The 27,179-nt window shown below is 42.1% G+C and overlaps 1 protein-coding gene across 5 annotated transcripts in view; it reads left to right on the top strand.

Annotated features, from left to right (window-relative positions):
* enah (ENAH actin regulator) overlaps positions 1 to 27,179 on the top strand; it is a 76,465-nt gene that overhangs the window by 35,034 nt on the left and 14,252 nt on the right. For 4 of the 5 annotated variants that reach the window (XM_053880456.1, XM_053880460.1, XM_053880458.1 and 1 more), the window contains exons 2-5: positions 3 to 168; positions 3,579 to 3,756; positions 19,439 to 19,511; positions 26,580 to 26,890. In XM_053880456.1, coding sequence (XP_053736431.1) covers positions 3 to 168; positions 3,579 to 3,756; positions 19,439 to 19,511; positions 26,580 to 26,890 — 728 coding nt within the window. Of the gene's footprint in view, positions 1 to 2; positions 169 to 3,578; positions 3,757 to 14,287; positions 14,654 to 19,438; positions 19,512 to 26,579; positions 26,891 to 27,179 lie in introns of those variants that run through there. The other variant, XM_053880457.1, reaches the window with a different exon arrangement.

Here is a 27,179-nt window from a genome sequence, read left to right as displayed (position 1 = left end):
AGTGAACAGAGTATCTGCCAGGCGCGAGCTGCCGTGATGGTCTATGATGATGCCAATAAGAAATGGGTCCCAGCCGGTGGTTCTACAGGCTTCAGCAGGGTCCACATCTACCACCACACAGGCAACAACGCCTTCAGAGTCGTAGGACGCAAGATTCAGGATCATCAGGTCAGTAATGACACTCTTTGCTGAGAGTGCTGAAGGTTCTTATAAAGATATGGGGTCTTCTACATCAGAGGTGGGCAATTCAATTCCCCAAGGGGCCTGCTTACATATGGACAAAAATATCAGAGACAACAACATCAGTTTTATAGTTTTACTCCGGGAGGGCCACATAAATACAGTCAAAGGGCCACATTTTGGCCCTGTTCCGCGCTTTGCCTAGGTCTGTTCTTCATGGTCGTATTGCTCATGGGTATTGAAGTAGCATGTGGCTAACTTGCTCCTAACCTCCATTAAAAGTTGCGTTGCTTTTGGTTTATGTTTAACTCTCTGTTACATATAGCATAAAGATAAGATAAGATTCCATGCATTTATTTACTCCAAAGTTTACACTACATCACACTTAGTCTTCATGATATGAAATATTTAGGGTATGTTTCCTGAATGATAATTTAGTCCTTGCTAACCTGAAGTGTTGTAGTCAATCCTGTGTCAGGACCAGAGCATATTGAGAGAGAAACCATTATATTTAAATATAATGAATACATGTGTGTGTACTTCGCATGCTTTTGTATTTTGTTTGGTCCTGGTTTCGCCCACCTCATTGCTCTTGGTCTCTGTCTGCTCTGGTCTCGACAGAGTCTTAACACAAGTAAACTCCCTTGTGGTAACATTCACAAGTTTAATGTGATGTATTTTATTTAATTTTCTCACTTTAACCACAAATATTTCAAATAATACGCCTTTTAACATGAGTTCAATTCTTGAAGTTAGATTGTTGTTTGGTTTTGTAGGGTAATTACTGGAAGTCCAGGGACCAATACATTCTTGTGACGACGTTCGACCCATGTGTTTGTAATCTCCCTTCATGACAGTGCAACCACAGCCTCCCAAATCTAGTTCAAACCGGCGTTTTCTCCTCCCCTCGCTGTAAATCCTGCTGTGAGCGGTCCCGCAGACTAACATGTCAGTTTGGGGAGTGAGGTCATTGTGTAGCCATCTTCTTTGCTGGGGATCTGTTTTTCCAAAATGCTCAATACTGGCATTTGTTTAAAATAAATCCTTCCTTGCTGTCCCTCGAACATCAACAGACCGATGAACACATTGCGCGTAACTTCCTGGACTTCTTCACATCTCGCTTGTATAATCGCGGCCTCTCAAAACTCTCAAAAACGCCTTCTGTAAACACTTAAATGTTTTCGGTGGAATTATTTGTGGTTTGACTCTCTTCCATATTTTTTTTCATGGCGCATAGCTGAGGACGTTTAAGGCATTTGCGTCTTAAGGCCTCGCGTACGTTTGACTCTTAATGTCTGTAGTCATAGGTAATAACTCCTCTATTAAGCTAAAGCATGTTGAGATGTGTGTGTAACTGGAGTCAGCGCCACGATTCCTGCCAAAATGGCCCAGTTGTAACAGCAGTGTGTCAAACAGTGCTCCAACCAAATATGGTCAATCACAATGTTGCGTTTTATGTATTCTGGATGTCAGAGTATGATCACATCAGCGGAGAATCCTGCGGCGACCACACGCTGACTAAACCACATGTTATTATGCTATTTATAGATCAGAATTGGTCTCAGATTGAACATGGCTGAGTCACTGTTCTCCCTGTCCACACGCTCCTGTAGCTACAGTGTTTATCATTCAGGTTTGGCATATTTGTGAAGTGTGGTTAAACCAGCACACTGGTCCACCACACAAAGTCAGTACAGGCACGACATCTACCAAAGCTGCATTGTAGGCCTGTTCTCGCTGTTTGATTGGTGAGTTTCGGTATAAAAGGGTTTTTGACAGAGAATAAATGTCAGCGAACTATTTGAATAACATGGTGTAACAAAGAAAAAAGAAAGTTTAAAAAAAAAAAAAAAACACTCAGAGAGCACACACCTCCGCCCTGCCTAGACTGTACCCTCACACCTTAACCAACTTTACACTGAAGTTGAAGCAACTCCTAATGTCATATCATGTCTTAAACCTTTGGGCACCAAGCTGCAAACATGAAGTCTGATGTAGTTACTGCTTTACACAAGCAGATAGCAGACGCCTGTAACGTCAACTTGTACAACAGTAGAGGGCGGGTTTTATCATGTTTTTATCAGTTAGGAGTAAAAAAAACGGAAACCCTGGTCACAGAGACAAAGGTGGCTATAGTTACGCTGCTTCCGTGGAGCACAATCTGGAGCTGAGTCATAGATGAAACACTGGTGCAGGTAGCGTGAATGTGGAAATAAAATTTCGTAACAGCGGCAGACGCAGTAAAAGCCGTGGGAAAAAATACAGCCCTAATAATGGTGGATACAGCAGTGGTGTTCGTGGCCCCGCACGACGGTGATGATGCCCCGCCATCATCATTGCTACTTGAGAGATGAGGAAGAATATTACCATTGGATTGTATAAACAAGGGTAAAAGTTATGTAATTCACTATGGCTGCTGCCTGGTGATGTTATACACGTTCTATGAGTGAATTTACTCAGGTAAATATAAAGTATATAAATATAAAGACTTGCTGTGAACCAAGAACAGTAGTCAGCACTGACATGTGACATGTGTTGTCTGACTATTTAACCTCTAATCAATTAGAAACTCAAATAGAAACAATAAATATGTCTCCAGTCTGTTAAAGAGATTCAGCTATTTCACTAAACGGTATGAAGTTATGGTTAGTAACTTGCGTTCAAAGCCACAGCGACATAAACGTTTTTCGCTTTGTTTCCTGGATCCAGATCGGATCACCCCCGAAATCTTATCTCTTGTTTATTATCCCATTCCTGGCATCAAAAACACTCAAACACACAAACATCGCCATCGGTGACCAATAATTGATAACCCCTAACCATCAAACTCATTAATACCTGCTCATTTGATTTCTCCTTCTGCCAATACTTGTCCCTTCTGTTACAGTCCCAGCAGTGACATGATCTCATAAATGAACACACAAGTAAAATCTCTATACATTACAGTGAGAGGCGAGTCCCACTTGTAGTAACCACTGCCGTTGGGGTTTGTAGTGGGGCTCCATCTTCATAAGATCTGACGTGAGATGACAGAGTGATTACAAGATTAAGCAGCATTACACATCGATTCAGACGCTTTTGGCTTTACTGGATTTGCAGTGGTTAAATGGCTCACTCTCCAGTGCCAAAATTGGACATTCTAATTTCAGAGGAAACTGAATTGAGTAGGACGGAGGCTCTGCTGTTCACAGTCCCTCAGGTTCTGGAGTTCCCTGCTATGACCTACTTCTGTCTGATTTTACTTGACATGAGCTGTTTCTCTGCGATCTAGTCGAGTATCTGTGTATTTCAGTTATTCATCTGCATGCCTCTTGATCCGCACCCTCACTTAACCCAGTTGGCTTTACCAGAATCTAATGATCAGCTCCCTTTTTCTCCCTCTGTCTTGTGTCCTTCAGGTGGTGATAAACTGTGCCATTCCTAAGGGGCTCAAGTACAACCAGGCCACCCAGACCTTTCACCAGTGGCGCGACGCCAGACAGGTCTACGGCCTCAACTTTGGCAGCAAGGAAGATGCCAACGTGTTTGCGAGTGCCATGATGCACGCCCTTGAGGTGCTCAACTCCCAGGACACAGGTACTGCTGCTCCATATACAGTATTATCTAAATAGCAACCTTTGCCGTGTATTTTTGATTTTAAGTGATGGCTGTTCCTATGCCATCATGGAGGAGGATGGTTTGTGGTGAAAGGCAGCAGGTTCTGGTTCTGCTTGAGGAAATTCTGGGTTTGCAGTGAACTCAGAACCTCTGTGCACTCTGGTTTCCTCCCGTGACCCAAGCGTACTGATGCTAATTTGTGACTTTAAATTGTCTGAAGGTGTTAATGTGTGTGTGTATCTGGGTGTTTGTCCAAATGTGTGCTGTGTTGAACTGTTTAGGGTGTCCCCCGCCTCTTGCCCTGAGAAGCTGGGATAGACTTTAACCCCTTAGAAGAAATGTATTTCAGCAACAAGTCAGTTGAAACTGTGTGTTATAATTTACATTATTGTCTGAAAACATTTGTTCTGGTTTTGGTTATGAGTTCAGTGTAAAGTGGTAGTTTTATGAGCTACTTCTATTGGCAAGGTTGGGTTCAAGTGTTGCATGAGGTTGCAGATGACCCTAGTTAGCTGAGACAAGCTGTGAATAAATGAGCAGCATTACAGAAGTTGAAATTAGTCATTAATATCAACTGTTTGAAGGCTTGTTATCGCTTCATGTTTTTAGGTTTATCCTCACACCATCAGCTACAGGAAGTAGCTGTGGAAAAACAAAATTACTGCTGCAGTCAGTTCCAGTTGACTCTCATTACATTGCTTAAGTTCTGACTTGTCTAATGTATGTTTAAAAAAAAATCTACTGATTTACATAACGGATTATTCAATTAAGTTACATAAACAGAAGCTGCGGTTCGAATGCTGTGCCAGTTGAGCTCTGTGGATCTGTAGCGGCCCCAACCAGGAAGGCTTATAAAGTGAAGTATAATTGGTGACCTATGTTTAAACCATTATTTTAACTAGCAGCGATTACCGAAAGGTTGGCCGAAAACAATTCTTGGGGTTAATTATAGTAATTTATCACAAAAGACCGGACTTTTTAATGAACATTTAGAGTGGAAATTCGTGACAGTGGAGTTAACAATGGCTCCTTTGCTACAATGATCAATTAGAGAAGATTATGAAACAGACCTCACAGCAGAAGGCAACGCGTAGCTGCGCCACAAATATTTCCGGGCTTTGCTGGGACACCGTGGCCTTGGCTCATTATGTGTCCGTCCTCCGGCTGTGGGTGTGCTGCTCGAGTCTGGCGCTGGAGGAGGGAAGACGCCTGACCGGACCGAGTACAGATGTTACACTTAACACTCTTATAAAGTCAGCTGTCAGCTTAATCCAACACGTCTCTCTCTTTTTTTTTAATCCAACAGAGCTATCTATTTAGCGGGAACATCCAGATGTGGTTCTGCGTGACGCCACGCTGGCATCACGTCCACCAATTAACCTGATAGTAGTGCAGTGCCTCGTGTCTCTGCCGTGCTCTTCGAAATTACATTCATCAGAACGTTCAGACACTTTCTAAGCTGATTATATTCATAAAAGCTATTTAGGATTTTCAAATTATGCTCAGGAATAGAGGAATAAAGCTGGTATTTTGGGGGGAACGCTTGTGCGCTTGAGTCTTCGGAATAAGCTGGGGATGAACCGAGAAATAAAATAACTGTGAGCCGCTGTAAATGTGTCCTTAGAGTGTTTAAGATCGGTCTTGAATGAAATGGATGATTGCTGAGACTGAAGGAATCTGCAAGTCACTTTCATAAACAACACAATACTTGACATAACCTTAACTATTCAAGTGACTTAGAAACTTGTCTTTATACACTCATAACTGGTCATCAAGCACATTTTTTTTCCATTACCCTCAATTCATGTCCCCAACCTGTCGCTCTTCTCCCATGTCTCCCTCTCTCCCGCCCTCTCCTTGTTTTCTCTCCGCGCTCCAGTGAACTGTGCATATAAACCAAAACAGGACAGCAGCGTTTCACCTCTCACCCTTGTGTTTTGCTACTGTATTTCTGTCCTGACAGCTGCTTGAAGCGGCGCCTGCAGTCATCTGTGAACAAGACAATTCCCTGCGCACACGCACTTCACCCTCCATCACTCACTCAGATGGTGTTTAACTCCAGCCAGTGAATCCTTATAACTTATTTTGACTTGTTTTATTCGCTCTGTAAAGTCTTTGAAGAAGAGCTCAGTGACCTTTTTGTGTTTTATGTTTGGGAAGTTTCCATCTGTTTTCACTGCTTCTGTCTTTATAGTGTGTGAATCCATTAATGTTTGTAACCCTGCAAAACTTTTACTGTAGTTTCCAGGGCCAGCAGAAAGCATTTTATCTCATCCAGACTGTTCACACTGCAGCGCACCGGCGCCTTAATCAATGGAGACATAAATCGTGAAGAAGCGTCCCACACTCAGCAGTGCCAGTTAAATGGATCAAGACAAACTGCCGGAAGAGCCCAGTAATGGATTCCTTTTAATGAGCATCATTTATGCAGCCGCTTTATTTAACGTTGTCTCCAGTTAGAAAGTCTGCGTGGTGGTTGTGGTCCTTGCGCCTGTGTTGGTGTGTCTGTTATTGTCCCTGGCGACTCTTAAAGTCCAAACCTTTACTTTTATCCTTTACTTTTGTCAGTGAAATGTATGAGGATCATATTTATGTTACAATTAATTGTCCATCTTCAAGTTGCATATACTTGAACTGAACAGCCAGTTCACCTCTGTCAACCACAAGCATACAGAGAATCTCCGAAGCCATGATGTGCTAAATATTGTAATGACAGTATCGTGTTTTTATTCTGCATCTGTGCTGAACAGATGAGCCAATAGAGCCCATATAGTTCGGAGTTATGTCTACACGATTCCCTGCATTTTGTGGTTTTACTGGAAAGTTTGTCTTGAGTTTGGGAGGGAAAACAAAATTAGTTCCAAAAATGAGAATTGATTTGAAAAGAATAAAGCATTGTATGAACTGCAAAGTAGTATCGAATAATACTTATATAATATGTGTTACATTCATTTTACTTGAAACAAGTACACTTGTATAACATATCACATTTGAAAATGAATTACTTTTGGTGGGCATATTCTGTAATGAGATTTCAGATATCGCCTATTATAGTCAAAAAACAATATCAAGAAATTTAAATATTTCAGCATCTGCATTAAGCATCAGAGTGAGGTTAACCTTTAGATCAGTCTTCAATCCATTTAGACAGGACAGGACATGATTCTCCTCCTCACAGAGAAAAGTTTCAACTAGTGATGGGACAATGATGTGTCATGAAATGGTATTGCAAGGTTGACATTTTACAGCAGACAGCGCCATCTGGTGGCCGCTGAAAATTAGGACACTGTTTCATGAAACCTCATCAGTCTTGCAATACTGAAAAACCTCATCTACCCTGTCGCTGGTTTCAAGCTTGACCGAGCTTTCCTCCTTGGGAGCTGAGAGTCCTCAGCTATTCCACCAATAAACTGCCTACACTCTTGACTGGCATGACGGGAGGTGAGGGTTGCCAAAAGAATATGTAGTGAAGCGCCCACAAGGAAGGCTTTTTAAGCCACTTTCAGTGGAGTGTCATATCAGAGATATTATGACCTTGATCATTTTAGAATCACGTATAGCTGGAGTTGCTCTAAGAAATGTACCTGGGAGGAGCTGGGGTGGTGGTGGGTTGTGTAATTTGAACATATACCCCAGGATGGGACTGACGCCATCCTTTCTGCCTCCCTGTGAAGGGAATAAGCAGAAGAAGATGAATGTGTGTGTGTATATACTGACAGGAAACCTACTAATGCAATTTACAAGACATAACTTTTAAAGATAAAGTTTCAACAATATCCTTTTACTGTGCTCTGATGAGGTTTTGTTTAAAAAAGTCACTGACACGCTATTTGTTTCTGTGCTGTGATGCTGAAGTGGGAAGGCCGTATGAGACTGAGGGGAGGGAGGGAGGGTGAGATAGACGGGTATTCAGTCTCCTGGCGTCTGTCTGTGTTGCGGTCTAGCCAGTAATCTCAGGTCACTCCAGGAAAGTGAAAGCAACTGTCGATGGCGTATATGAAGTTCGATGATCAAGGTGGATGTAACGGCTTGTAGGAAGTTGTTCATAGTTTCCTATGAGTTGATTCTCTCCCCTGGCAGTGTTTCAAAGCAAAGCCGCATGGAATAAAGGGTCAGGAAAACAACGCTGTCCCGAGTTGACCTGCGTGGTTTTGTAGCTGCCAGCAGCTGAGCGTTCATAAAAGGGCTTTGTGGTGAAATGGCTGCAGGAGCAAAATGATGAGCTGCTGAAACTAGGGATGGACGGTTCTGATAATAGGCTTCAATATAACATATTAATTATAACTATTCAGATAACTCACACAAGTCAAGATTCTTATTCTTGAGGAACAATTTCTTGATTTAAAATTTAATCACATGCATATTCTTTTGAAAAATACACAGTTTGCAAAGTGAGCACAAGCTACTTCAAAGTACGTCTAAGCCAAAAAAAATGGATTCAGAAAGATCTGAAGTTTATCCCCCAATTTTCTACCTGAGGTTTTATCCTGGGGGCAGCAGCTAAAGTAAAGCGGTTCACACTTGCCATTCCTGTAGAAACTCCAGTTCATCTGGATGACTGCAGAGGCATGTGCAGAAAGACCTCGGCCCTCCAGTGTGTCCTGCGTCTGCCCAGGGTCTCCTCCCTCTTGGATTTGCAGAAACACCAAACTGGACAGCAGTGCAGTAGAGCTCCAGAGCTAGCTGTTCTGTGCAATGATGTAGGGACCGTAAGAACAGAGCACCCCCTGCTGGAGCCCTTTCCTTTTAGAAAGTGGGGCACCACCCTCATCTGCCCAATCCAGATACCCTTCCCCATAGAAACAAAAGCATGTCGGCCTTGATGTCCCAGAAACATCAGGCAAAAATCTATGCTGCTTTTCTTTTGCGCGCTATTTTCAAGTTGTTGGCAACCACACCATGTTTGGATAAAAAGAGTTGTCTACACCCACAAAGACCAGCAGCATATTTTCATGATCAATCAGAAGCAAACTCATAAGAAATGTTAGCAGGAAATATGATGTCATATTTGACCCATTTAGATGTATTGAGAAATATTTAGTGTACAACTTCCCTCCGACTCTAAAAAGTTTGTTAGTTCAATGGCACTTTCTCTTTCCTATTCCAAATGAAAGTCTGTGCTGCATAGGTAAGTCTGGTGTCATGTCACAGTTATTACCTTCAGGGGGAGCCTCATTTCATTTGAAATGAATGGTGTAACGTAGCACAGAATCAGATCCTTCTGTACTGTACATGCACTGTACTCTCATTCAACAATGTGAGTCACTCACATTTGGCCGAGGTTTGTCTCTAAGGAGAAGAGTGAGGGGTTTCTAACTGTGGCTCGTCACTTATTTAGAGCACATTTATGTTCCCAGTCAACGGCTACTCACGATTGGCTGTTCGGGGGCGGGGATGGAAACCCGAGCGAGACCCAGGCACTCATCTGCCCCTAGAAACAGTCCACTTTGCTCGTGATTGGAGGTCACGTGGTTGGGTGTAAACATGGAAGCATGCTTGACAACATTGCGTGTTTGTCAGACCATGGACCCCCCCTCACCTCAGTCCTTTTTTTTGCTGATGAGCTCATGTTCTCAGCATCAAAACCCGGGCGACAAATCAACCTCCGACAGTGATCCATTTGCACCGGAGCAGACGGAGCAGGAGAGAATAAAGACTGCAGAGAGTGGATGTGACGCCGGTCAATAGTTTAGTGAAGTTAAAAGGTTGCTTGGATTTCGGGGTGTATGCCGGTGGAAGACAGAATGATGTGAAAAATGCCCGTAGCAGCAAGAGTTCATCGGTTCCCTCTGGAGCCACAAAAGATCAGCCACACACAAATCATCCTGCGGAGTGAGTAAGAACATTCATTGATGGTGACGGTTTCCTTCCACAAATGCTTCTCCTGATGGTCATAATGAGATGATAAGTCATTAAATCTGTGGCTGCTTTAGTTGATGCCTCAACGCAAACATACCGCAATGTTTAGTAATAAAGAGGTGGTGGGGGCAACAGATGTGTTTTCTGATGGAGAAACACGCTTCAGTCAAACCAATTTTGAAGTGGATCCAAACTGCAGTGATATTAATGGAGCTATTTTGGGAGCAGGGCTTTCATCATTTCTGTTGATGGTGTCATGTTTGGCGGGTGTGAGCTGACTCTCATCTTTTAATTATATATCACATGAAAGTAATAAACAGGCTCAGTGATCGAAGTTGAATCGCTTCAAAAGTCAGTCCTTATGTCTTCATTCCGACAGGAAATGGAGAAATAAGAAGCAGCTGAGCTCCACACATGGATTTTTTTCCCTGCAACCCGTTATTATATAAGCACTACTGCTAATCTAATTGGCCTCAGTCAGTGTTTCAACATTTAAGACCATCTCCCATGAGCCTGTTTCAGCCAGAAGCGTGGAGGCCATGTCTTTCATTGGCCGCAGAGACGTTCCTTCGTTTGATGGGTTTAGCTTCGCTCCAGTTTCCTCCTGTAACTTTGAAGAAAGAATTGGTTGCTGATCTTAGCCTTGACTGTCCAAGTGTGCATCACTGTGAATACCGCCACATCAATGACCCAGTGAGGGATTTAAAATGATTCCATGATGATGAGGATAGCATCTGAGTTGAGTCATGTTTTTTAACTGCTTCGCTATTGGTGTAGAACTGCTGCAAGAAAGCCCAAGATGCTTTTTTTGGTCTGCGTTTCTTTACTTTAAAGTGCTGCCCCCTTGATAGACGGAAGCTTGGGTATAAAACTTCTGAATAGTGTCTCCTTCTGAGTAGAGCTCGACCATGTCAGGTGTAAACTGACATTATAAAAGTCCATTTTCACTAGTTTTCTCCATGTGTCAATGTTTGCTGTTGTGCTAGACGAGAGTGAAGTGAATTACGTTGTGTTTTCATCATGTGATGTTGACTTGAACCCGAAGCAATGCAGGTCATGAGTTAATCATGGTGTGAAGCTGCAGTCTTGAATATCTCTGATGGATGGACTGTATCTGCTCCCAGCGCACTTGATAAATTGCACACGGGCGACCCGCTCAGTCTTAAATGATCTGCCGTGTTATTGAGCGCTCACTCGCAAATGATCCGGGACTCTATTTAGCCCAGAAGCTGATGGGGCAGATTTTGTGCGCAGCTGCCTCCTCCCCGGTCTTCTCCCCTCATTTCCGCACTATTTCGCCGTGCTTTTCTCAATGTGCCTATTATTAGAGGTTTTCCAAAGGGGGATCAGCACCGAAAGCTGCATCTGTTTAATGTATGTCTCACCGTGGGCTCAGAGGAGTCTGTCTATTTGGTGTGTCGGCGGCTGAGCAGGCGGAAGATGAGTCATGCGGCTGTATATATTTCATGGCGGAATTTCTTTGATGGTTTTGGATCATCTATGTGGTGTTGATACTCATGTACACGCAGTATCACTGCTGCTAATGCTCTTGAATACAGTCAAGTGGAGTCTGTCATCTGGTCACTGATAATATAAATAAGGCTGGCACCAAACGCCCATGATGCCTTGCAACAACTTCAATACTTTTTCACCACTGCCTCTTAAATTAGCATGTTAGCTGTTAGCTTTACGGTTGTTTTGCTCTGCATTATGACTTTAAGTGAGCGGAGTACTGTTTACTCATTTGATTTTTAAGGCTGTATATTTTATATATGTATATATACTGTATATATATATTTATTTTGATTGTTGTTATTATATATCTGGTCAGTTCCTCACTAGTTATGTCGTCGTACCTCCGTGTCCAGATGACATCCACAAGGGCATCTAGGCGGGACATCCCACTTGTTGCCGGGCAGATCAGAAGCTATATTCAGCGCATGTTTGCAGGTTGTGTCACTTGGACATCTTATCCCTGTTGTCTGCCACTGGTGCCGTGCTCATTTCTCAAATGTCGTTCAGATATTCTCTCAGGGCAGTAGGTTGGAATCAGATGTCTGGCCGTCAATCATGAAGAAGGGTTGGCGATGAGGTGTCGGCGTTTCTGCCCTACTGCCCTTGTAGACACCTTGACTCCCTGAAGACCCAAAATAAGCATAAATGCATGGAACAATCTGAAGGAGATAGGCATGCAGACATATGCTCATTTCACGTGGTGACTGGACATCATTGGTACATGGGTCGTACGTGTGTTTTACAGTCGGTGTCCTAGGGTGTAGTTCTAGTTTGAACAGCACATAAAATGAATAACAATAATTATCTCGCTCAATTTTAATTCATTTAATTCAAAAAATTGCTTGGAAAAAAAGTTCTTATAAGTGTATTAATAAAGCTTTGATCGTGCCGTGTAAGTAAAAAAAAAAAATTTATTTTAGTGATAAGAAAGAAAAAAAATATCTCACTTAAAAAATTATATATAAATATAATAAAATTATAAATTATAATGATGATTTCACCACAATCTAAATGTAGAAATATATATACATATATATATAGTGAATAAAATAGTAAAATTCAGGAATATTTACATATAATTCAAATATGACAAATTATGAAATTAATAAAATGTTTGAAATGAACACAAATATAAACTGGATTATTATTATGTTATTATTATGTTTTTACTATTTTTTAATTATGAAAATAATGACATGTTAGGAATGAACACAAATATAAACTGGATTATTATGCTGGATTGTTAATTCTTTTGACTATTTTTGGTACCTGTGTTCACTGAAAGAGAAGCGAATCATTACCTTTAAAGGTGGTTACAAAAATGACAACTTCACTGCCAGGACTGTGAACCAAATGTCACTGAAACTCATCACAACTCTGTGGAAGTGAGAATGGGCTTTTATTACAGCAGTGGTTTGTGGGAAAAGGTGAAGAGCGAAAGCAGAAAGTCTGATAAGAATAAATGGAGAAGCTGGAGGCTAAATTTAGACTCCAAGGTGCTTGTGCTAGAACATTTGTACTGGTCTGATTAGGCAGCTACTCAAAACAGCCTGACAATCACGTGAATATGATGTTGTATTGGTGGTCCTGAGGGTAAACAGTGATGTCATGAGCTACATTTGGATGCTGATAGCCGGCCAAAATAAACCAGGAAGTCCCAGGTCAGGTCAGTTTTGACAGAGTGAAGACAAATGTGTGTCTCCACGTGTGTTGAATTACAAACCTCAGTAACCTGGAGTGTCAATACGTTTCCAGATTCAGTTGAGTAGAATGGGATGAATGGGTTCACGAGCGTATATTTTGAAAGATGGCTGTCTTCACGAACGTCTGGCAGGTTTGGTGACAGCTTGTTCCTGCCGGACAAACAAATGTTAGAATGGGGAGATGGACCGTGACCCCGTCCGCTGGCTTCAGTCACCATTGCAAACACACCGGCATCATCTCATGTTTACACTTGTTTTTCCATTTCTTTCACTTCATTTTGCACCGTTCAAACCTTCATCACGTCTTGGTTCCCTTTGGTTGTGTGAAAATACGGCTCTCATGTCATGTTTTCATTTCTGTTTCATGTCTCAACAAACCGGGAATTTTTTTAACCTTATGTCTGTGTTTAAATCTAAATTTAACCATCCAAAACAAATGGCTAAACTTAACCAGGACTCTGAATCCTACAACCTACTCAAAACAATGTAATTATTTTGAAGTCTTCATCCTCAAACTGAGGCTTAGTCTTGCGGCAACTGTACACACAATATTCTAAAATGGCCACATGATCCCCACAGGTTTTGCCAAGAATTAGAGAGTAAACAGGTACACACACACACACACACACACATACACACACATACACACACACAGACACACACTTAAGAGTCACAGTTGAACAGTTTTCATCTCGGAGGGAAGTGGAAATGCTTACTGGACTGTTCAAACCGGTTTGTTTACAGTCAACATCGGCTTTGCGACCCACTTACAGGTCTCGACCCACCAGTTGGGAATCACTCGTTTACTGTGTTGTACTGTACAACATTATAGAGCGGTGTACTGCAGTATGAAGTAGTAATATTATATTATAGTAATATATATTACAGTGTCCCGCAGTGCAGTACACAATTGTGTATTGCTGTGTTATGTGGCAAATAATCATTTAGTTTTGTGTAGTTCAGCGCTGTGTAATTCAGAAGAGGACAGTGTACTGTTGTGTACTATATGATGGTGTAGTATATGGTGCTGAGTAGTCAGTATCAATGATAATTCATGTACATGAAATCAGCCAAATGCTTCAAAATTGAAAACCATCCTGCTGTAACAGCAATACTGTGTGGAACCTATGACCTATCGAGGAGATATGAAAGTGATTTCATCGTGCAGTCTTCATGTTAAATGAATCCTTGATAGGAATTAGCAAGTGTCCGGCTCTTCAGCTTCATCTCCAGGTTCACACATGCAGGATGGTATTGAGGACAGCAGCTATGTGTCCTGCTGTGCATGAATAATGGATTAGATCCAGGAAGTACAAACCGGCTGACAAGCCATCAGGTAGAGACCCACCACATCCTCCCTCTTCATTCTTTCCTCAGCGCTCTCGTTGTCTTCACTCCGTCCGTCTCTCGCTGTCTCTCTCTCTCTCTTTGCTTCCCTTTGTTTTCATCAATTATCCTCCGCTGAGTAAGCCGCTTCAGCAGCCACACCCTGAGATCAGCATCATGTGGACGGAGACAGAGTGGCTAACCTGACCCGACTCACACCAGAGAAAAAGAAACTGGTTTTCTGATCCGTTTTCTTTTTTTTTTTTTTCGAGCTGAAGCTCAGGAAATTGAAAGCAAGGGCATGGTTTTATACTCCAGCTCTCAGGATTGTGATGTTGCCGGTGGGCTGGTGGGGGGAGCTGGAACCAGGGAGGTTGTTGGACTGAGACCTGGCACCGGGTCAGATGGGGCCCCACACGGACTGTGGCGCTATGTTTGCTGCCAAAGGAGGCCGACCCTGACGCTGCCTGCATGTAGGTACAATGTGTGGGAACAGATTTGCCTGATAAACTTCTTTGTCTTGTAGCTTGCTCTCATATATCAGTTGGAAGACTCTGCAAACATGTTTATTCTCATAAGTGCCTTTCTATTGGACCCAGTCTTGTTTGCTAGCTGGGCAAGTGTGTTAAGGAGAGAGTGTTTTTGGCCTCAAAACAAGAAGTGTTATAGGCCTTAAGATCTATCCACTTGCTTTAAGACCTTCCACAGGCTTGGCGGCCCATGATTGATATTTCTCCCTGTCACTCCGGAGTGGCTCTCTGTTGCCCGTCATTAGCACAGAATCTCTATTAGAGCAGACACTGACACAATCACGGCCACAGGCAGCGGAAGCCTTTGTCTGCAATTATACCCTTGTTCTGGAGATATTGGCTCCCCGTGGACTTCGGTCATGACTCATTGGAGCTGAATCAAAAAAGGAAGCCATCAGGAAAGATGGTAATCAGGGAGAAATGACGATTGCTGATAATCATGGATGATTGAAAGCAGCGACTTTCTGAGCGTTTGTTAGCAGCCTCTCTCTGGAATGTTTTACCTGTCAATCCGAAATAAACCACGAAACTGAAAAACGAATTTGTCAAAACAAGTCAAACAGCTTTTTTCCGCCCAACTGTTTATAAATATGCTTTGAGGACTGTGGGAATAGAGTTTTTGTTGCTGAAATTGGCTGAAATTATTTAAACAACTACCATTAAAACAAACCTTTGAACACTTGTGTTTAAAATGTTTTAAACTACAAAAACTGCAATATTTTTGTTCCACTTTAATGAAGTATCTGGATACTTTTTGGAGTATTGACATTTGTGATAACCTTACCTGGGGCTATGGTGGGGCACAGTCCAGTATAGAGCACTCCCACATTTGCTCCTAACTGGACAGATCCGTTCTTCAACATTTGTTGGATATAGAATGTCAAACTTACATGTGTGTCGTCAGAGGCAGCTGTTGTGATGTCTCATTGAGTCATCTCTTCTCTGCAGAGCTTACTGGCATGCGCACACACACACACTCACACACACACTGTATCATGATCTTTGTGAGGACCTCTCATTGCCATTCAACTCTGAACCAAACTTGAACCCAATTATAATGTAATGTTATTTTGAAACCTTCAGCCTCAAATTGAGGCTTAACCTTGTGGGGTCAAAGAAAAGAGCCCCACAAACGCCTAAGGGCCCCACAAGGGCGTGTTTTCCCCAAAATTGGACCTCACTAGGATAGATATGCTTAAACACACACACACACACACACACACACACACACACACATATATATATATATATATATATATATATATATATATATATATATATATATATATACGCACTCACACACACATTTATACACACACTCACACACACACACACACATTTGTATCACTATCTTTGTGGGGACTGCTCCGAAACCTACCCACCCAAAATAAATGTTGTTGTTGTTGGCCAAGACTCTGAACCAGACTTAAACCTATGGTACTATAGAACAATGTAGTTATTTTGTCTACAGACCACATCCTCAAACTGAGGCTTAATCTTGTGGGGTCCGGCCACATGGTCTCCACAAGTTTTGTCACACATTGGTCCCCTCAAGTAATGATAAACAGGTTTACACACACACATACATATGTTTGTCTTCCTATCTTAGTGAGAACCGTCATTGACATGCATTGACACAACCCCTTCCCCAGCCTCTCACCCTAAACCTAACCATCTAAAACTAATGGTTAAACGTAACCTTTCTCTTAACTCTTAAAAGAAACTAAAACCTATTATAATAACCCGGCTATTTTGTAGATTTAACCCTCAAAATGATGTTTGACAAAGTGAGGAGCAGCCAAAATGTCCTCACTTTGCAAAAATGTCCTCACTTGGTTTATTAAAAACTCATACAAAGACAACTCATCACAAAGATAGAAGTACAAGAACACACTTGTGCTTAATGGACTATTGGAACAAGTCAAGTTTACTGTCAACACTCCCACTACCTGCTGACCTCGTCCCTGCCTCTTTCATCCTTGCGGTATTATTAAATAAAACAATCATTAATCATTAAGGATCACACATCTTTGCAGGGAAAAATACTTCATTATTCGTGGAGAAAAGCTAAAAATACCTCTCATTTGAGGGAAATTATATTTACTCCTCTGAAAGCAGAGCGCTGAGTCATCCTCCCAGCTCTCTTTCATCTGCCGTCCTCATCAGCATCTTGCATATTTGTCCGTCCTTCAGTCTTTTCAGGAATGAACTTGTTCAGCTTTTGTGCTTTTTATAGCACTTGTGTTTGTCGCGTTGTGTCAGCACATAAGTTGTTATGGCTCTTAAACGTTTCACTAAAGGTCTCAGTGCTTGTCGGTGTCAAAGCTGGAAGTGGTGCTGATGCTGGCTCAGAATTTTTATCTCCTGGTTAATTATTTACAAAACAATAAGCTGCTATAGGGGTTGTGTTGATTATAAATGCATTTTTACAACTCAGTTTTTTGTTTAAATCAAGTCACTCAAGTCTGAAAAAAGGCATTCATTTGTTCCAAACTGAAATAGACAATGGAGCGGTGACATGATGATGTATTTAAATAAAATTATTTTTTTGCATTATTTCTTTCCCTCAAATATAGAATTTCATTATGATAACTGATCATTTGTCTCCCTTTTTATTATTATTATTTAATTAATGAAATACATTTTCTGTTTATAACAGTTCTTAAAATTCTCTCCAATATTTATCATACTGTATTTTTTTATGTACTTACAAGTAGATCATCAGTAAGAAGTAGTATCACTAATCAAAGCCTATTCATATGTATTATATATAAACATAAATTAATCTTATTAAGATTGGTGCTACTTATTTATGTGAAGCAATGAAATATTAAAACACTATATAGTAGACCATACTCTCTTTGCTCCAGGTGCTGATACCATGATCCAACCTTAGAAAAGTTAAATGCCGTGGTGGTTAAGAGGAATGGAGACTGTATTTTTTCGTGTGAATAAAGTTTTGTAGGGAACAATGGCGCTTCTTGTCTCCGGTCCCATGACAGCAATGGCTGTAAAACCCTGGCTTAAAGGGAAAACATGTTCAAATAATGTGTTGTCAGACAGTGAGCTCCTGCTGCCTGTGAGCATCCTGTGCCTTGTATGAAGTTGCTGACCCAAATTGGACCACATCATTGAAATAGTCCAAGTGATCAACCGCCGTGTTGAGTCTGGACTTTCTCTCCCTCTGACCGGACCAAGGTGTTATCAGCAGCTCCACTTCATCGTGTAATTACTCTTGTTTCCCTGGATTTGATAAGCAGCAAAAGTAATTTGCCTCCCTGTTTAGTCGCTCAGTAGTAGCAACAACAACAACAGTGGTGTGTGTGATAAGTGCGTTGGTATTCAGGACGAGTCGTCAGCCTGGCTGCAGCCCAGAAGTGCTGTGTTTTATCTGTGCTGGATTCTGTCTGAAGGTCTCCACGGAGGCTCAGATGAATACTGATGGCAGGGAAAGATGCAGCTACCGTTTGTAAATGTTAATGACCATCACTTAATAGCATGTTGGAACATGGGTCGTTTGAATGAGTTAGCTTGACAGCCTGACTTTTTCAATTTAAAACATGCAGGTTACAGGATGTAGCATGAGACTGTGCGCCTCTTTGTTTAGCAGCGATGTAGATTACATTGTAGTCTATGTTCCTGGAACTTTATGTGAGCAGTCAACAAACTGCAACACTGTCACTTTGTCTCAGGCAAACATAATATTTCTGCGATTGCTGTCTGGCCTGTTGCTTCCTTTTCTGAACCGGCTCTGTTCAAGCAGCGTATACCCACTTTCCCCTTTTTAACTTCCCTGTTTGCATGCTTTACTTTCTCTAAAGATACATGATCTACAATTCAGTTTTGGATGACTAGTAACTCTCTCCAATCTCTTGCCTTGTCACATTTAATATTGGTCAATTCTGACTCGAGTTATTTAAGCTGGATATTTCATTCATTGATTGATAAGTATAACAACGTGACAATGCCATCAGCATGCGATTGTATGCATGAATGGACGACCTGGGATGAAGCGCTTTGGTCGCTGCATGAGCATGGAACTTGCTACCTAAGTAAGAGCCATTTATCTTTTACCATTCTGTCAAGTCTCAGCAGGGTCTGTAGGAGTAGGAGAAAGACATGTTAGAGAAGAATCGTCTTTTCTTTAATCCTCTTGGCAGAGAGAAAGAAATGGTGTCAAAAACTTTCTTTTCTGTCTTTCTGTAAAATTGATATGAAGGTTGTGTGAGGAACTCTTTTTGAGTGCTTCAAATGATTGTTGTCTGCCTTTCTTCACCCAGTTCTGGATGGATATTTGAGTCAGTCAAGGTGGCTGATGTGATCGATCAGCACTTCAGTTTGCTGGAAGCAGAGCTCAGACGGAGATGAAATGTGTCAGAACAAAGTGTAGTCAGGCGTCACATTGTGTTATAGACAGCCATAGCCCGCAGTATGCTAATATGCTTGTGGGAGACACCAACATGATGGTTCGAAGGCCTGCTAAATATGAACTTAGGATTTTGTTGTGTCTTTGCCGGGAGGAACATCTCAAAGCAAGCCTCACTTCACATCCTGAAAAGCCCTGCGGCCACATTCCCTTTTGACCAAACATGAGCATTAAGCCTCAGAAGCAAATGTAAATAAGAATGACGTTACTGAATCAGTGCAGGAGTTCAGCCGCAACAAATCTGAGTTCCGCGCTCCATAAACATGAGTTTCTAATTTTAGTCTCCGTGTCGCCCTCTACAGGCCCCACACTGCCGAGACAAGCCCCTCAGGTTCAGAATGGACCCACGCAAGAGGAGCTGGAGCTGCAAAGAAGGTACTGGCCACACACACACACACGTTCACTTACTATTAGATGCCAAATACCAGAATGTACATTCATATCTGTCTTGCTTTTGGTTTGAAAATCAAAACTTAAGCATCAACATGAACCGATGTCATCATCAAATCAGTCATATATAGATCAGTTTGCAGTCTTTAAGTTGATTTTTTTCTCCTCCTCCTGAGGATTGTGTTGCTGTGTAATGACTCAGACTTTCAGTGATGAACCACTAAAACACGAGTCAAGAATATTGGACTCAACTTAGCCACTCGTACGCTTCATTTGCGTGTTTACATACGGATCGGCGAAAAGTGTTCACTGAACCTGAAAGTGTCCGTCACACTCACAAGTGACATACAGCTGAGAATGAGTTCTCTGCCATCAGTGTTAAAGTTGCATGACTGTTTAGTGTCACGACTAACATCACATGCTGAAAATATTACTATACTCAAGTCTCATACTGCACTGAAGTTCAACCTCTGTACCAGTTTGAAGAGCCAAAGGTTTTCTGTCTGAGTCTGAGCTAGATATATAAAAGAATCAGCATCTTCTTTGAATTACTTACTGTAGAACTGCACTACTAATTCATTTGGTAGTGTATTGAAATAGCTTGTGATAGTACATGGAAGGGATTGTGTGGAGCTTCTCAGTGTCAGCAGCTTCATGTTCCTGTTAGTGAGGTTTGACTGGTGACTTGTTGATATGGGATCCTAGTAACATTACACCTCTGTTTTTCTTTGAGTGACCTCAGCGAAGAAAAGTTAGTGAACAGGTCCAAACCTACTTTACTCTTCCGCTCTGTTGTAAAATTCTACAGCATCTTTTGTCCACCAAGAGACCGTCAATGTCCATCTTATTGGTTTTAATAAAAGTTCTCCACGACTCATCCCACTAGTGACGCAGTTTGTCATTGAGAGCCCTTTCACGCCGCTCTGTGCCGGTTCTGGTTCAAATGAAGAGGTGGAAATTTAATTCAATATATGCTATGTTCTCTCTGGCGTAAGACAGCTACATGAAGTCCACAGTCGCATCTGCAAAGCATATGGCCTCCAAACTCACACTTGTTACATACGTTGCATGCTTGATTATTGGATGAAAACAAGCGTTTTCAGAACATTGGAGCGACTTGTCATTGTGCTAGTGTGTTGTCTACTTCTGCCTGAGTGCCCCACTTTAGTTCTACTTAAACCAGTCTGAATGCGATCAGAGAGATGTTTATTTATTTAGCAGTCATTCAATCCTGCATTTAAGTGGCACAACGAATATAACCACATATGAACCAATGAATATGTTTCAGTGTCAGTAAACACAAAAGCTTCTGAATTTCTCAGTGAAACTTGCGCCCAATACATGGAAGCCAGCTAACCTGCCATTCCTTCAGTTTGTCCTCTCCGTCCCTCAGATCACCAGTCTGCCTCTCACTCTCTTTCTTATCTGAGCAATAAAGTGACTTCAAATTTTTTCATCTTCTCTCTGACATATTTTCTGCTTTCACCATTTTGCTCTGTTAGTCGCGCTTCATTTGTCTTTCCCTCTGAGCTCCGGCGAGGCTCAGAACAAGTCGATCACTAAGGTCATCTGCGATATCAGAGTTCAGAGTCAGTGTGTCGGGGGGAGGGAGTGGGGGAGGAAGACCGAAGGAGATGCAGTCAGGAGCGCAGCCTTGAGTTTAATTAGCAGTTGTTTCATATCCAGATTGCTTTGATTTAAGGGATGGCGAGGTCATGAAAATGTTACGGAGGAGCTCCTCATCCGATCGCGGTATAGATTATGAATAATCCCTGGGATCAACGGAAGTGTCCAGTACTGTGATTTCAAATATTAGAGTTGAATAACGGTGAGGTTCCAAATCTGGTTTTATATGTGTGGTGATGTTTACAGTTTTTTGTTAACTGAATCGTAGTACTATACATGTTGACTGCGCTGTTACAGCAGAGTGCCAGACGGTGATGAAGTATCGAGAGCTGTGTCACTTCTCAGCTATCTGAAGAGGACTTTTTCACCTCTGTAGCCGCCTGTTTTACCTCATTACTCTCCAGCTCTCTTGTTGTAATTGTCTTGTCGCCAGAAAGTCACGTCAGCGCATGAGAATGTGAGGCAAAAATAACCATTCACAAGGTGATGGAGCGTGAATTTCCACTACTTCTTAACACCTCATTTAAGAGGAGAGACGAAGCGATGAGCAGACGCACATTCCGTCAGACTTGTGCATACCAAGGCGTCTGAGGCTGAAGAATAACTGAGTCGCTGTACATTTCTCTTCGGCAGGAAACACATCTTCCTCCTCCACCTCCTCCTCCTCGCTCACGTCTTAATTTAATCCTCCTTTTTATTGAGACGTCGAGCGAGGAAGTCACATCTTAGGCCGACCGTGACACTTGCGAGATTGATGGACAAAGTCAGGAGCAGATTAAAGAGAGACTTCTGGAGGAGGGAGAGCAGATAATCCAGCTGGATAGAAAGCAGGGTCTTCCCCCTGAAAACAAAGACAGGAGCTAAAATAATAGAAGCTGGTATAAATAGATGGCTGCGCGTAGGAGCTCAGGGAGTGTGTGTCGGAGTGTGCAGGCTGCTGGAGAGGAAATGTGTTACATGATCTTGGCATCTTAGAATAAACAACCTGGAAATGATATGGAGCGTCTCCGCTGTGACAAAGAAAAAAGTACAACTTTCGTGACTCATTTGCTGCTGCAGAATAGCGCCCACTGTTGGTCAGTTAATGCATATAGAAACTAAACAGCGAGAACGTGTGTTACATTAATGTCAGCTGTTGCGCATTTAGATGCTGGTATGGACTCAAAAGAGCAGCAGCTGCTATCATGTGCTGTTGTCACGAACATGTGTTGACGTTGCAGATTTTCCAGAGTGACTACACACACATGCCTATAAACCCCAATATGCTCTCTTGGCGCGGGCAACATGGTGGAGGTCTGATGTTAGTAGGACGCAGCACATGGAGTGTGTTTGTTGAAATTGTGTTGACTGGCTTTTCACTGGAGCCGCTCCATATGTTCCATCTGAGGCTGTCTTCGTTCAGAGGACGTTTCCTGGTTCTGTGAGCCAGTCAGGCGAGCTGGCTGGGACCAGCTGCCTGGTAGTTCAGTGCCAGACTACAGCCTCCCCAGAGATTCAGTCCAGTTACTGGGGATGTACTGCATCCTGAATACAAGAAATGAAGTCAGTTAGCTCTAAGCTACATGAACTAAAGCTCAGGTTAAGATTTAGCTTCTAAAAACTCAAGTCCTTTAATGATTCATTTGTGCGGAGGGTGAGTGAGCATGTGTAAGTCAAAACTCAACATGATGTATCTCATATTAATAAATTTAGAGTTTAGTGACCTAGTTTTATTGTTAAATCTTTGGTAATTGACTTCAATTATTTATTAATTGCTGCTTTTTATTCCAGTCTTTTTTTATTTGTAGTTGAACATGTAGTTGAACATGTGTTTCTTTTATATATTAATAATATTATATTGATATTGGCGTTTTATGCATAATAAAGTATATCATTGGTTCGTCTACAAATGTGAAAAATCACCATATTTACTTCGTAGTTAACTTTAGAATCGGCATTAAGATTTATTCATAACTTTTAAAGCCGACTACATTCTAGAATTGCTCACACCCTGCGAACCTTTCAGGACCCTCTGATCCTCAGGTGAGTGTCTGCTAGTTGGCCCTAAATCGAGATTTAAATCTAGAGGTGACAGATTTAAATCAGGGCTCCACAACTCTGGAAGAGTCTGACAGAGCAGATCCAAAACACAACTTGCTCCTCCCCCTTTGAAACACTTCTATAGGCTCGCATTTACCTAGTATCTATCTTCCAAACTTTTTCTTAGTTCTGCACCACTGAAAGCCGTCCACAATTGTGGCCCAAACATTCTTCTGTTGAGTCTGTAAAGCACTTTAAGAAGGGTGTTCTAAAAAGTGCAATATAAGTAAACCATTATTATTATTGTGAGTAGTAATAGTCTATATTGTGCTTAATTGGTTGTTCAATTCAACATAAAAATGTATTATTGTTTAAAGTCTTTACATTTTTCTTTAACAAGTTCATAAATTCAAAATTTCCTGAGTGTGATGACAAGTGCTTTGCATTCTGGGTTGAGACGTGGTGAAAACAGAAGCCATGTGGGAAGAAAGCTACTCTCTGGCCAGCCACTGACCTCAGTCACAGCTAGGTGTCTTAAAACTGTGGAATATAAATATATAAGCTGAGACATGTATGTGGAGGAGCAGTGCGGGCTGCGGGCCCTGCCGCCTCCCACGCCGCCTTGGCAACGGTTTCCCTGGCAACTCTTGTCAGGGGGCGAGTGAGACGACGGCTAAATGCTGCAAAGGGCTTTTCACCGCTACAAATGTTTTGATGTTCCCAGCGAGGGAGCGGAAGGAAGGAAGTGGAATCTTCTTTTTCGGATTGACTCATTATTATCAAGGACCAGTGTATTTCTTAGGGCGATGTACTGTACTGTATTGTCATTTCAGTCAAATTCAGTGGCAACTAGAGGTATTTTTTTGTCCTGAAAATGTGTATGTGTGCACATAGAAATTGGATCATCATGCTGACAACACAGTGACACTCTGCTTTGTGGGTCATTGAATGTGACTTCTGCTGATTTCATTTCCACCTTGATGTCCCAGTTGGCCCTCGCTGAGGACTGATGTTACTCAGGAGTCCGTCACTTGTAATGAAAGTTTCATCTGCTTAAGTTTTGGCAGAAAGAGAAGCTGCCCTCACGTCAGAGGAATGTGAGTGTATGTGAGGGTCAACTGTCACATGACATCTGGGTTACTCAGCTGGCTGTTCAGAACTTCCCAAGCATCTGTTGATAAGAAGCAGACTCCTCTTCAAGGAGACTCGACAAGTCGTCGAATAAAAAGTTACATTTGTGGCTGAATCTCTGGTCACATCGTCACATGACCACGCTGCCAGCAATCACATTACATTGCTCTCAGAATCTGAAAATTAGGCAGCAGTGGGAGTAAAGGGGCGCACACTTCCTTCTCCCCAATGCTGCGACAGCTCCTGAAAGGTATTGGCGTGTTCAGTGTGTCCCAGGTTTGCCCCAGGGCCTCCTCCTAGTTGAGGCCTCCTTCTGAGTTCCTCCTCAGTCATTTCAAATCCTGAAGTTGTCTCCGTGTGACATCACATAGCTGATGGAGGCTGCAGGAGACGTGGATGGGAACATGTGGGGACCCCTGTGATCTGCATGATTGCTCCACTTCTCCACTGTAACCTTGTTACATCAGCGTTTAATCAGGAGGATGTCGTTGGAGCGGTGAGGTTCCCACTGAGACTCGTTTGCCATCAGAGAGACTCCATCAGTGTAAAAGGAGGGAAGCCCCCAGAGGGGCGTCGGGAATCCTCAGAGAGATGGCGCTCCCGCTTCCTTGGAAACCAGGTTACGCCATCCTTACTGTTGTTGCATCAAAGAGACAAAGAGAGGAGGCTCATCAGTGTCCTGTTGTCCTGCTCCACTTCCTTTTTCCTTAGTGTTTCCACCCTTTTAATGTCCTCCACATATCTGCAGTCAAAGTGAAGACCTCTTCCTCCGTCAAGTCTTGCCATCAGAAGAGGTCGCTTTAGTGTTGATATGCCTTTTAAGTGTGATCCAGCCTCTTCACATTCATTTCAAAATGATGCTTTGGTTTGAACACATGGGGTCACTGAAATGACTGTGTGAACAGCCGATCCACAAAGGTTAAATTGAAGCAACATTTACGCTGAGTCAGTTTTCAGCAGGATGACATGAGTGAGAGACCTTGACAGTGTGTGTGTGTGTGTGTGTGTCAGCGTTTCATTATGTTTCACAGCATCTGTCCTTGGAAAAAACAGTTCTCAGTTCAGACTCCAAATAATTGAGTGACTCTATCCGGATAACTGAGACAGTGCAGTCACTGACTTTTTATTTTAGTCTTGTTCTCACAGAATCTTCCTTCCAGTTGTGGATTATTATAGTCGTGCATTAATGCACAACAGATCTAAATGCTTTTATTAACTTTTGTGTGACAGTTTGAAAAACAAAGCTTTGTTTTGCTTGTGTTCGTGCATTCAGTTAGAGGAACAATACACATCAGTCGGCATTTGTGTAGCATGCAAAGTAAACAGCGGTTGGCAATATGTTTTGATAGCCACGGAGTGACTGCTACATAATGATTTACTCTGCATTGTAGTAGATTGCATGAAATTGAGATTAAATAAAAAATGAAATGTGAAAAATATTTCATATTGGAAAGTATATATTTGAGAAATTTTCTTTTACAATAATCTGAATTATTTTGAAAAAAAAGAAATGGAAAAAAGTTGACAAATTCACACATCTGGGAAAGTAGCCATTTAATTTTAAGGCGCAAACCTGCAACATAATTTTGAAGGATTTTTACATTTTGAAAAATGTGCATGTCCATGTTATGTTCCGTCTACATTAATAAATCAATGAATGATGGCGCAAGTCCTGATTCAGGTCTTCTGCTGCTTGCTGACATGGACAGAATTGCAACTCTGCATGTCCTACCAACCTCTACCTTATTTATTTCATCAAGTCAACTGCGTCGCTGACAACGTTCTTCCAGACTCAGAAGAAGATCTGGATCAACTCAATGACGAGAACGAAAAAGAGCAAACATAGTTAATCTGCTTACGTCTGCTGCCATCTAGCGCCAGCCAATTGACACTTCAGTTTATTTAAAACACCTTCAGGTGGTTCTCTAATATTATTATTAGTGCCAATGTTTACTAGGAATTTCAAACTCAAGAATGTGCTAAAACTTCCAGTCGTCCTCTCACTGAAGTTATTATTCTCCCAGGCGAATTAAGAGTTTCTCACGCTGCTACTTATTTAAATTTAATGTGACTTGAATTAAGCCGTGATTGCATAAGAGACTGTTTTTCTAAATACAGTTATTATATAATAATGTTGCTTATGTAACGGCAGAAGTGAATGCCGATGGGTCAAAAGGTCAAGACGATGTGACTGTCGCCTCTTAAATGCTCACTTGAGTCCGTCTTGGTTGCCAACCATGTCTTACCAATCTCTGAATGCCGTTTGTGCTCCTGCAGGCAGCATCAGGAGATGCAGAGACAGAAGGAGCTGGAGCGTCAGGAGCGCGAGCGTCAGGAACGAGAGCGCCTGGAGCGAGAGATGCAGGAGCGCCAGGAAATGGAGCGGCAGGAACGCGAGCGGCAGGAGCGGGAAGCGCAGGCGGAGAGGGAGCGACTGGAGCGGGAGCGCCAGGAGCAGCAGGAGCGCGCCGAGCGTGAACTGATGGAGAGGGAGAAGGCGGAGAGGGAGCGTCTGGAGAGGGAGCAGCAGGAGCAGTTGGACAGAGAGCAGCAGGACTGGGAGAGAGGGAGGCGCATCTCCAACGCTGGTGAGTGGAACACTTTCATATGAAAATAACTGTAATAATTATACCATTCTAGTTTGAGTCAGAAACATGATGGCAGCCACGAAGCCAGCTTAAGGTCCCTATTTTGTTGTTAATATTGCACAGTATTGCAGAGCTAATAAGCCAATTATTGTGTGACAAACTTGAGGAAGAAATAACTGCAATTACTGATGATAACTAATAAAAGCTCAAACTGCATTTTCAAAGAAAATATAAACCTTGACAATGTAAGAGAAAATAGAAATAATCCTAAAATATTTGTACAAAAAAA

This window comes from Synchiropus splendidus, chromosome 12, assembly GCF_027744825.2.
Source record: "Synchiropus splendidus isolate RoL2022-P1 chromosome 12, RoL_Sspl_1.0, whole genome shotgun sequence".
In the NCBI taxonomy this organism is placed as follows: Eukaryota; Metazoa; Chordata; class Actinopteri; order Syngnathiformes; family Callionymidae; genus Synchiropus; species Synchiropus splendidus.
Note: the sequence above shows the minus strand (reverse complement) of the source record. Positions and strands in the feature narration are given on the sequence as shown.